This window comes from Passer montanus, unplaced genomic scaffold (assembly GCF_014805655.1).
Source record: "Passer montanus isolate IOZ18808 unplaced genomic scaffold, ASM1480565v1 scaffold44, whole genome shotgun sequence".
Lineage (NCBI taxonomy): Eukaryota > Metazoa > Chordata > Aves > Passeriformes > Passeridae > Passer > Passer montanus.
This window is the reverse complement of record NW_024369262.1, coordinates 1,501,121-1,513,646: the sequence shown is the minus strand read 5'-3', so window position 1 is coordinate 1,513,646 and position 12,526 is coordinate 1,501,121. Positions and strand designations below refer to the sequence as shown.

At 44.3% G+C, this 12,526-nt stretch overlaps 1 protein-coding gene across 4 annotated transcripts in view; it reads right to left on the bottom strand.

Annotated features, from left to right (window-relative positions):
- RFFL (ring finger and FYVE like domain containing E3 ubiquitin protein ligase) overlaps nucleotides 1-12,526 on the bottom strand; it is a 29,164-nt gene that overhangs the window by 9,880 nt on the left and 6,758 nt on the right. For 2 of the 4 annotated variants that reach the window (XM_039720393.1, XM_039720390.1), the window contains one exon: nucleotides 1,043-1,221. In XM_039720393.1, coding sequence (XP_039576327.1) covers nucleotides 1,043-1,216 — 174 coding nt within the window. In that variant the 5' untranslated portion in view covers nucleotides 1,217-1,221. Of the gene's footprint in view, nucleotides 1-1,042; nucleotides 1,222-6,664; nucleotides 7,190-8,196; nucleotides 8,277-12,526 lie in introns of those variants that run through there. The other 2 variants (XM_039720392.1, XM_039720391.1) reach the window with 2 other exon arrangements.

Below are 12,526 nucleotides of genomic sequence, written 5' to 3'. Positions count from 1 at the left end.
ATCCACTATTTGCAACCATGCCCAACAGCAAGTGCTGGGTCCAGGGTAACTCCCTGCACAAGTATTTGTGGCTCAGTGAGGAGCATGTCAGACATTACAGAGTCAGGAGCAGAGAGGGCCCCACTGCAGCTGAGCCAGCAGCACACTCACACACCCCACAGAACATCACCAGAGTTTGGTTCCTGAAGCAACTGCACTTCTCAGTGCAGAAATGCACATCCCTGCTGCCCTGGGACTGGAAAGCAGCAGCTCTGCCAAGACTCACCATTCCTCTGATGTGCGTCCTCATGCATAAATAAAAAGTGCAAGGAAAACCAATTTATGAACTTTCCCATATAATGTAAAAGGGCTGTGGCCAGAATTCACCATTATTTTTAATTTCTCACATACTTAAGTTCAGTAGCTATAGATCAGACACTTCTTAAGCCACAGAGTGTGGCCACAGAACAATTTTCCTCACTGGATCATTTTCAAGCAGCATTAAAGGACCCACCAAGTCCAAATAATGCCCCAGGCAGGGTTGCTGTCGAATTAAGTCTTGTGGTACCAATTATTTTGGCATTTATACACCCACAAATCAAGTTTACAAGTAACATAAAATTGATCTGGGTTTCTTATGGGGCTATTTTTGCTCAAGAGTTCTATACACACCCTCAAAAAACTTCACTGGCTTATACTTTGAGCAACAATTGTTTGGCAAACAGGCAGGAAGATTTCCCTTTACTGAAAGCACAAACATTATTAAACTTCTTGCCACAATATTTATTTTTAAAGGACATTAGTGCTTTTAAATAAGAAATTTAATAACTTATGCTCAAGTTAATGCTTCTTTAAGTGATTATCAGCAATTTGGCCTTCTCATTGGGGAACTCTGCTGAAGGATTTCCAGTCACATTAATTGAGGCAGAATGACTGAAGATGCAGAGCCAAGGTGAGCTGTCCTCTGCCATGTGGGATGTGCAGATCTGAGGACATGTGTATAAAATGTGTGTCTGTGACTAACTGAAGGCAGCTGGCCCTGGCAGGGCAGGCTCACACTCACCTTGCTGGAGGAGCTGTCGAAGTGCCTCCCACAGGCTTTGCAGCTGTGCTCAGAGGCCGTGGGAGAGGGGAAGGAGCTGTAGCCAGGGTTGGAGTAGGCCTGGGCTGCCGGCGGCGGCTGCATCTCCTCGGGGGAGCCGTCCACACAGAACCAGTTACAGCAGCTCGCCCACATAGTGCCTGCCAGGGAAAACACTGTCAGAGGGCAGGGACACAGCTCAGTGCCCACCCGAGGGGTGCCAGGGAAAACACTGTCAGAGGGCAGGGACACTGCCAGCCCAGGGACACAGAGCAGTGCCCACCCGTGGGGTGCCAGGGAAAACACTGTCAGAGGGCAGGGACACTGCCAGCCCAGGGACACAGAGCAGGGATGCAGCTCAGTGCCCATCCACGGGGCATCTCTAACAGCACGTTTGTCAGTTTGGATCCTTCCTCTGACACAAAGCCCACATGCCCAGTCCAGCAGGATGCAGCTTTGGTGAGAAGGGACAAACAGAGATCAAGAGAACTTTATTACTGATATTTCATGGAGTTAAGAGACTACAATGAAGATAAGATACTTGGCTGTATCAGATTCTGAGTTTGCTTTAACAGGCTGTTTCTATTTCACATGAGCTGTAATACTTATCAGGATGTAATAATGCATCAGGAAAAGAACACAAAAGCTCAAATTATATGGAACAGAACAGTTAAATAAAATCAGCAGCAGGATCGTAGATGGCCATTTGTCAGCTTTATCCTAAATCCCTCTACAGATTTACAGCTACAAATCCAAAAAGATAAAATAAAAGCAAGGACAGCCGAGCCACTGATTTCACACACTGCAGTTCCCAGCTGAATTTACAGCATTACAAGGCTGAATCATCTCACAGCAGGTCAATGTCAGTAATGTAAGTAAATCAAATACTGGCTTTGGTAACTTGCTTAGGAAAACAACTGCAGCTGAGACACAAAATCACTTGTTTATTTTTTCAAGTCAAATTTTATATGTATGCACACATACACACACTTACCAAAAATCCTAACACAGTCCAGTGCAAAATTCCAAAGTCTTCTCAGACCACCTCTGCTGCAATATTCCAGAAATACACTGCTATAAACTTGCTTTTGGGAGTTTACAAAGAAATCTGAATTCATCTGGGCATTCAGTTTCTGGAGCACACACCATGTGTCATCACTTACGGGTAAACTGAATACAAATTGCCTCCTCTGCATTTCTGCTCTCACATGGGAGTTCCTGAGCTGTTTCTTTTATGTCTTAAAAATCAGCTCTCTCACTGATAGTGTTCAGCAACTGCTTGATTTTATAAACTTCTGGAAATAAAACATCCCTCAGCTGTACAGCCAATTCATTGCTTGTTACTCAGTAACTGCAGATTCCCAAGGGAACCGGGCTGGGAAGGGAATCCTAAAGGTTATTGAGTATAATATGTTCTTTTTTTTAAGCTGTGCTGAAACTTTGGGGCTGATGTACTTGAATTGGGGAGCTTTTGCTCTCTGGGGCTGTTCCAGTATCTGCTGCTTCAGTGGCATCTTTGATCCTTTCAGAACCTGGCTGAATTTGGCTGGTCAGTCCCTGCTGTCCTGGGCCTTTCAAAGCCCCCAGTGGGAGCTCAGCCAGGAGCCCTCCCTGCAGGCTCAGCACATTGCAGAGTTTAAATACAAACCTACACACTGGCACCATGGATTCCTGGTGGGGCTGATGTGCTCACTGCTGCAGTGGGAATGACACCAGATCTCAATAAATAGTGTGGATTGCACTTAGGCTGGCAATGAGATCCCAATAAATACAGGGAGGAAAGCACTGCATGAACAGAAATAATCTATCATCCATCTCTATTAGCTTTGCCCTGCAATCAAACACGCACTTCAGATGGCACAGATAAAAGGAACAATTACCCTTTTTCTCTCTGCATGTTCATTTCCAAGCTCTCTGTCCCACTCAGAAGTTAACAGAGCTTTTCTTTTGCAAAAATACAGAATTTCTACTTGAAATCACGTTCTTTGGGAGGTTTAATTTGTTCCTAGGAATCACAAATCTAAACAACACAAAGCTGCACAGTCCAAGAAGCATTCACAGCCTCCACAGCAGTGGAAAACTGCATCCAGAGTTCCAGCTCCCTTCCTGTTTCAAGGACCCCTGCAAGCTGAAGGCCACCCACGATAACAGAATACACAAATGCTACTGCCTGCCCCCAAAAACTTTGTTTTCCTAGAAAAAGACAGCCTACTAATTCACTCTGGAACATTGCAACATGTCAAACACTGGGAAGAAAAACACAAGGCAGTGCACAAACTGGGATAAAATAAGACAAGAGCTCAGCATTCAGCTGGGGTTGTAGCTCTGTGATTGCCAGGAATTAAAAGGCCAACAAAAAGCTCAGATGTTGCTTTAGAAGAGCCTTAATCCTGCTCAACTACAAAAGCATAGAATAAACAAACAACAACCAGGACTGTCCTCTGATCCATAACATTTTTTCAAAGGTATAGAAAGGAGCACACCTGTAAAACACCTCTGTAGCTGCCTACAGCTGCACTGAGACAGCAGCAAGAAATCCAGGTAATATTCAGCAGCTGCTTCAAGAGGGATTTTCCATTGTTCTGGACAGGATCAGCTTTAGAGCCAAGGAAATGAGCACTGCCACTGACAGAGGACTCCAAGTTACAAGCAGAATGCCTCAGTGGAATTTCAGGATGACAATTTCCTTGATCACTCTACAATGTTTGCTACAGCAAAATTATTCCCTTATTTATTCTCTTACCCATCTGGAGGTACGTGGTCAGCTCAGTCCAGGAACTGCTCATCTCCTGGATGGATGGATGGATGGATGGATGGATGGATGGATGGATGGAACAGATGTGGCAGTCTGAAGGTCAGAACCAGAGAGTCCTGCTCTATACAGATCCTGTCAGTTCCCTGCAAAGGAGCTGCTGTTCTGCACCCAAGGAGCTCCACAGCTACACCAAAGTGACAAATGAATGCCCAGATAAAAGAACACCCAGTGGAAAGAGCTACTTCTGTGTTGTGCTCCAGGGTTGGGAAAATACTTACTTGGCTAATAACAGTGTGACAGCTTAGAAAACTTAATGACAGCATGGATTTCAGGAACATCTTGAATAAAAGATGTGGACTTACTGGCACAGCTGACACTACAGGCACTACTGATAGCAGCATTATCCTTGGACAAGGTGCCTCTACAGCCTCATGGAGCCACAACTGCTTGAGCCACACACAAACCCAGCTGAGCTGGGCTGGGCAAACTGGAAGCTCCATGGCAGGCACCCAACAGTGTCTGCTGGCAGCCAAAAACCACCTGCCCTAAATCCTAAGTGCATGTTGTGCTTGGAGCATCTGCCAGGGCAAAGGGAGAGGGAGTTTCATCAAGGGTGGAGACACAAGATCAAACAGTCTATCCTGGACCTGCAAACACATCCACCCACATGGCAATCAGCACCCTGGGAAGGGGCTGTTTCATCTTCTTTCCTCAGCTGCTTTAAGGAAAGCCAGAAGAAATCCAATAAATGGCAGGGAGAATGCTTGCCATGGACAAAGTGGTGCCAGCACTGCACCATGCTCTGCTGGACTGCTTTTATTGATTTGATTATTTATTTTTTCAGTATGAAGCTGTGCATGCCATTTGACTGGATTTAAACAGGAGAGTGAAATTAATTTCATCACCAGTTCATTAACACGTTCTACACAGCACCACAAGGTCTGTATTACTTTAATTCTGAAGGAAATACCAGTGATACCAAAGTTTTCCTACCATACATAGTTGAAGGCTTAGGTTCTTCTACTTTCCATCTTCATTTAAAAAAGTGTTTGAACTCAGGTTCTGACTCCATATGCAGTATCACTGCCATAACCTTGCTAGCTGGAGTACCAGGGATCACAGCCTCCACACAGGATTTATTACACTTGCTGTTTGGATTTCATCAAAGGCTAGGCTGTGGCTGCAGAGGGAAACTGTGGTTTATGTTTGAATATAAAATCTGCCTTGATTTTCCTAAGGGTACAAACAACAAGAGACTAGAGCAAGCAAAGGAACATCTCAGAATCAATGAGCTTCCAGCTCTGTATAATAAAGCTCTCGAGGACTGGGTCTGGCTCCTTTTCATGACTGCTCAGGAATTCAGCAGCTGGAATGCAGCAGCACCAAGGAGACACTTGAATCGAGGGATCAAAAGGAAATGAGCTCCCAGAAGCAGCTGATTCTACTCCCACACGAGAAGAAACCACAGCAGCAAGTAGTTCTGCTCCTGAGAGGCCTTTAACCACTGGAGCAGCAGGGCTGATGACCCTCGGGGCTGCTGCAGATGGAGCTGGGTGCCAAAAAGGGAGGGAGATGCAAGAGAGCAGCTCTGCCAGGGCCAGCTTCCCTGCAGTGCTGCTTGCCCACCAGCCCAAGAGCTGCCTCACACCTCCTGTGCTCACCACAGTGAGCTGCTTCCCCATCAGCTCCCTGAACCAGCCAGCTCCTCTCTGCCCCCCATCCATGAGACACCCTCCTTCCTTCCCATTCAGAACCTCCCTCAGCCTTCAGGACCTCAGTGAGCAGCTACAGATGCTCTACACCAACACTGACAACTCCCAACACAGCACACCAACCTGGGATAACACTGAGCACAAAATCATTAGTTCCTGTCACTTCCAGTAGCTTGAAGACCAAGGCAATTGTTCAGGAGGCCAGAAAAAGGCAGTGTGGCTTTAAAATACTCATGTATTGATAGGTCTTTTTAAAAATTACTATTTTTGTTATTAATCCCTGCTGTAGTCCCTGCAAAATGGATCAGATCTCACTTTGATGAATGCTGTTTGAAATGGCTGGAGCATTTAATGAGTTAATCACCATGGTGCTCCATTAATAGTGTTGCACAATTGCTCATTGTTACAATTTACTACTTTTTTATTTATTTCAACAAACCTGAACTGATAAGAAATGCCTTGCTAAAATTAGTTTCACTAATGACCTACCACTTCCAAACCGAATTCATAGCAAGGTCAAAAAAACAGTATTTGCTTGATAACAGAGCTATAGAATAATCTGCTCAAATGCCACTTATGCACAAAGTATTATTTTTATCAGCCTTTGTTCCAGGCACAGACCTGAATTATGATAAATGGGAGCAGCCATATGTTGGGACAGCTGGAAAAGTCAGCAAATGAGCCACTTCCAGAAGGGACAAGGGAAGGAAGCAGGCTGCCAGTCTGAACATGACATTTACAGACATGGTGTCTCAACCACGACAGAGCAGGAGAAAAGGAAGAGATGGGACACAAACCTGTCACAAGGAATGTACATCTAATTTACTGGATAAAATAACTGGACTGAAACTGTCAGATTTTTATATAGGGATAGGAAAAAATATGTTTATGAGTAAAGGTACTACTTCACCTGCCCAAGGTGACAGCATGCACACCTTGAAACAAATGAGTAAATAAATACCAGCACTGGATCACAGCTAGAAACAGAAGTGTCCAGGTGGGCGCGGCACAAGAAATTGTGTTATGGAAGGAGGAAAGAAACACTTTTCCATTTTCTTCTGTGCCTTCCAAAAGCCTGGAGACATTTCCCATCTCTAATCATCTAACATCATGCAACAAAGACAAATAATTTCTCACCAGTCTGATCAGCAATTCTGATGTCAGTTTAAAAATCTTCAGGTGAAGCCCTGGTCAGCTACAAAGGCAGAGAGCTCAGGTCAGTCCACACAGAGCAGGGTGTCCAGGACTTCTGTGTCCCTTTGGTTGTGATCCTGTGCATCCAGGAGTGCCTGTACTGCGGGCACATCAGGGGATGCCCTTGAACAGCAGCCACATCCTCATGTCCAGAGGCTGGCCAGAGCAGGCTGGCACTGGCACCCCATTCCAGACGCTGCCTACACCTTCCCCACGGGACGGACACAGTCCCTGGCTGGAAGGGACTGAGCCCACCAGCAACAATCCATCTTCAGCCCCTCTTCAACACAGCTGCACCTGTGCTTCTCCACCCTGGAGATGCCTCCAAAAGCCTCCTGTGTGTGTGGGCTCAGCAGATCCCAGTGATGCAGGCAGGAGCAGATCCTGGAGTGTGGCACACAGCTGGATTCAGCAGCGCCGCTGCTGCGAGCGTGCGAGCCCAAAGGAAGGGAACCTGGCCACGCACCAGCATTTTAATGAAGGAAGTGACATCCATTTACCACAGAGCAGAGAGTAAACAGGGCAGCCCGCTGGGGCAGGGTGCAAGGCAGAGCAGGAAAAGGCTGGAATGGGGCCACAGGCGTTCAGCACAGCCACACACGGCTCTGCTGAAACGCCAGCGCCTTCAGCTGCTGCTGAGCCCAGAGAAGCACCAAAAATCACTTCCCACTCCGTGGTACAGAGGAAACCATCGTGCAGACAAAGCCCCTTTTATGCTGCTATAGCCTGGTTTATACTGAGCAGACCATTTGCCAGGTAAGCCCTTGGAAAATTGGCTTAGCTGAGAGGAAAATTACGAGTTCTTATATACATGACAAAAATCCAGCAAGTATTCCAAGAGCATTTTGCAGCTGTACCAGTGTTTATCAGTACTGCCAGCAACTCTTGATGATGTTCAGGAGGTTTACAGACAGATCTCCACCTGAAATCCCACCAGCACTGTTACAAGCACAAAGGATCTCAGCTTCAAGCACCTCTTTGAAACTAGAGAGCTGCAATTCCCATTTGAAATGGAGAAAACAGTTTTAGAAAGCTGTGGGATTTATGGAGCATTGAGAGAAAGCTAATTCCAAAACAGACACCTTCTCACCTGACTCCTAGCTTTGCACCTGGAATTGCAAACTCAACTCACACACTCTCCCTCTCCTCTGTAGCACAAGTAACACCAAATTCCCCCCACTTTAACATGAGAAGCTTGGAAATCCTGTTTTGTAAGGAACTGGATACCTGGAGTGAGTATTATTTTAATATAAACTGTTTATTTTGACCCAAAGTAGAATTTTATATATTGAAAAACATTTAGATAAAAAGTTCTTTTTGCTATTAACTGTAATTAGGGCTCGAGACATCTGCCAAGATGGAAAGTCAACTGTCTTTTTCTTTTGCAAGTCAGTGACATTCTCCCAGCAAGTTAACAAAAACCAAAACAAAGTGATTAATGAAATCATGTGATTTTAGAAAATTATTTTTCTTACCCAGTCCATCTCAACTCCTTAGTCCCATACCTGTTCCCAAGGGACACACTGTGACCTCGGGCTTATCTCCCTTCCGCTCTCCTGTTACACTGAAAAACAATTCAAAAAGCTGCTGTGCTCTTTCACACTGCTTTGATATTCATCAGCAAGGCTGAATTAAGCCAGTAATTATAGCATGAACCAAGACAGGAGGAGAAGAAAGGACACTCTGGAGAAGCAAGACTCCAGAGTACTGTTTTGTTACCATTCCCAGAATCCTGCATGGCTGGATGTGTCTCTATCCTTAGTCTCACACCCAAAAGTGTCACTGAAAGTGGAATCTCTTCACCAAAATGTCAGCAGGAATCCTGGACTATCTCATCCCAGCTCAACCAGTCCTTTTCATTATGGAGAAGAAGCTCCATGATGGATTTTTCTCTCCATTCATTCCTTTCCTCACAGGTTTTCTTGGATTCAGCTGCACAGGTCAAGGCTAAAACTGTAATTCCAACAGACAGCAATAAATTCCCAATGAAAACCTGAACATTTAAATAACTGTGCAGCTTCCCTAATGAGCCCTACTCCAGGAAAGGTCCACCCTATCCAGATTTCTTCTCAAAACCCACCTCAACCACTCTTCCATGAAAGCCACGTGGCAACAGCTGGGGGAGGTTTCCTGGATCTGTGCCCACCTGGAAGTCAGGAAGAGGCTCCAAAGGCACAGCAGGAGCTTTTCAGGGAGTTCTCCTCCTCCTCCTCTCCACACTACAAATACCTCCCTCTCTCAGCACATTTTACAATGCCCAGAATAGAACCTTGCTGAAAATAAGTTTCTGCTGTGCTGCAAAACACTGCTGTGGACCCAGTGACTTCAGTGTTTGGGTATTGCAAACAAACAGGAGCAGATCCACAGTTTCACCAGGGAACAGCCAGGAATCCCCTCTCTGGGAGGTGATTTCACCATGGGAGAAGGTAACCACTGTCAGATGGTGTAATGATACCCTTCTCCTAAATGGGGGAATTCAGGGAGCTGAAGAAAAAAGGGGAGGAGAAAGGATATAAATGTGTATTTTCATCACATCTCCCTACTTCAGGTAAAAAGAGATCAAGCTATTTCCACTGGAATCCCTGGCACAATTAGACATCTTGTTTCATTATGACAACTGCATAAATTACATATTCACAACAGTTTAGCTTTGGAATGAAGTACAAGCATATGGGGGCAGTTGAAAGGAGAGGAGAGAGGTGCATTATCCCAGAGACAGCTCCTCAAATTTGGGATTGGACAAGACTAGCCAGAATTACATTAAGTTTCCCTGAAACTAGAATTACAATTGGCCCTAAAGCTCCACAGACTCTGGGCTATCACTGTGTCTCAGGCATCCAGAACTGAGAGTGATTGCTGATAAATTACAACACCAGTTGGAAATCCTGGAAATTATTTGTCATGCCAAGCTATGGGTTTATTTTTAACCAGCAAACTTCTAAATTTCAGCCCTCAAAAATCAAAAGATAGTCTCAAAATTCCTCACATGCCAAACCCACTTTTCTCCCAACCTTATTCCAGGAGCTGCTGGTAGAAAATGAACCTAAATTCCATGGAATTTCTACAAGTGGAAAAGTGTACGTGCAGCAGGACTGGATGCACCACAGCTCTGTGCAGACTGGCAGGCAACCTCTAACCTATTTAGCTGGAGCCTGAAAAAAGATAATTTTTATTTGGCTGGACTGAAACAGATCTGGATGTATATAACTGAGGCACATCATAACAAGTACAAACACTGCAGACTCATTTCATAGCTATGCCTATTCCAAATTAATCTGAATTCAAATCCAAACTAGGTGCTGAAATAGAAGAAAATGCAGCTGCAGATCTTCTCCTTCGGCACACACGTACAAAGATCAGCTCACACGTCACATCTGACACAATGTGGGAAGTTCTGCCCTCCCAGGCTGCAGAAATACTTAGAAATTAGTCAGCAGTTAAAAAAAGGTCCAGGATGTTGAATACAAACCTGAGGACTGGTTTGTTCCTGAGATAACAAAAGATAGCACAATAAAAAAGTGAGTTTGTTTATGGTTTAGTCACCTTATCTGTGGACAAGGGAAAATACCCCACTCTCATCGAAGGAAGTTAATACAGGTGGAACTTTGAGAGGGACTTTGAAGTTGTTCTCTTAAAGCATTTCCATAAATATTATCCTTGTGCCAATCTCCATTTAGGACGGAAGCATTTGAAATTCAGAATTGCTTACACGCAGCCCTGGAGAAGAGCTTGGAAACTGAGGGAAAGTTCAAGCCTTAGCACCCAGTGTGTGCCAGCAGGACAAGCATGAACTCTCTACAGCATTCATGGGACACATGTTGTGGAAAAGTCCATTTCCAACCACCTGCAGTGTTTGTTTCTAGAGCTGGAAGGTTCTCCATGGGTTCCTTCACCACCATCCTTGTTTCACTGCTGTGCCTCTCTCCCTCCAGCCTCAATTTCTGCAGAACATTAAGGACTCAGAAATCCAAAACAAAGCAGCCTGAAATCTGGCCTTTATACAAACACAAACATGAACAAACACAACAGCCATCTGGCCCCGTGGTTTTGGTTGCTGAGTTGAGGGGCACATCCTGAGGAGATTCTGCAAGAGCTCACACAGGGGCTCACAATCCATTCAAGTAAACATTGGTCTCTGGGAACTAAATCACTGATGATCCATGATGCAAAAAAAAGATAATTCTTCCTTATTGCCACATCAATTATGGCAGAACATTTAAGTTCTTTGCCTTTAATCACCTGTGTGCAGCACCACCAGAGGCACCATGAGCATCCTTTGATAGCAGAGCTCACTTAACCCACCCAATTCATGGGATCAAAGTGCTGAACGTGGAGCCCCAGTGGGATCCAACCCAGAGAATGCATTTTCACAAAGACTGAGAGGACAGCAGGTAAGGAAAGCTTCAGCCAGGGACATCTCCTGGATTCCCACCTTTGTCACACAGGGAAATTTCCCATATATGGCCCAAGCCAGCAGGGTCACATTTCAGTGCAGGATTCTGGCAAGCCCAGACATTCAGACGTGGTGAGTCAGTGCTCCAGAAACCACTGGAGTTTAGAAACCACTAAATCTACTTAATTTTGGTTGGGTTTTTAAGTTCACCTTCTATTGGGGTTTTTTCTTCAACCTTTGCAGTACTCAGGCACCATCACACTTTCATTTTGCTTCTCTGTAACTGGCAGGAGCATTTCTTTCCATTCTGGGGGGTTTTTGCTTTGTAAAATGACAGACTCTTCTCTGTAACTGGCAGGAGCATTTCTTTCCATGTTTTTGCTTTGTAAAATGACAGACAAGATTTTCATATCAGACTAAATCCTGATGTTGGGGCATGAAGAATAAAACCAGACCAACTATCATGGAGGTTGGGAACTTACTAAGTAGTCTTGTACTTTCACACAGCCCTCTAGCAACAAAGAATACTTATTTTTTAAATAAAACCTCAAAACATCGTCACTTCTGTCCTCAGATCCCAAACAAACAACAACTTATTTGACATTTCAGCACAACCAGACAGGACTGCTGCCAGTAAGAAGCTCCCTATGACACAATCTTTTCCACCACTGACCTGATAACATCAGCATGACCTTTCTTCTCTTTTAAACTCTACTTTTCTCAGTTCAATAGTTCAGCAGAAACTGACCCATTTTTGATTACACACACAAAATCAGATACCACATATTCCTATTAAAAAAATTCAACTCCAAATTTCAAAAAATATCATTGGGTAGTTATTTTCAGATTGGTAATGGAATAAATAATGTGGGTCAAGTCAGTGTGAGGATTTTTTGTTTCAGTTTCCAGCTCTGTGAGTCTGGGCCACTTCAGTTCTCTGTGCTTGAGTTTTCCATAAGCAAAATACAGATAATGCCCCATCAGGGAATGGAATCAATATTTCATTTCTTTAAAGCAGTGCTGTATTCATAATGGAATAAATACTTTCAGAGAACTACAGAGCTCACAGAAGTGAAGCACTTAAGGGAAGAAATGTGAGTGAACAACCTCCTTGCAATTCTGCAGAGCATCCTAACAGTTTTACAACACAATATAAAAGAAAAACAGGACAAAACAAGATGATTTTGAGGCCAAATTCATGTTTGACACAAGTGCAAAAGACAATGCAAGTCCTGTTCATTTTTTGTGGCCTTTTTGTTTGTTTGAACTCTTTCCCAGTTCACAATGAAAATTATGGCCAACGTGCAGAATAAAGATGCTTGTTTTTACTTAAAGGGGCATTTCAACTTAAAAATGAAAGTTTTACTTACAAATGTGGCCTTTCAAAAAAAAAAACCTGCAAAACAAAAAAG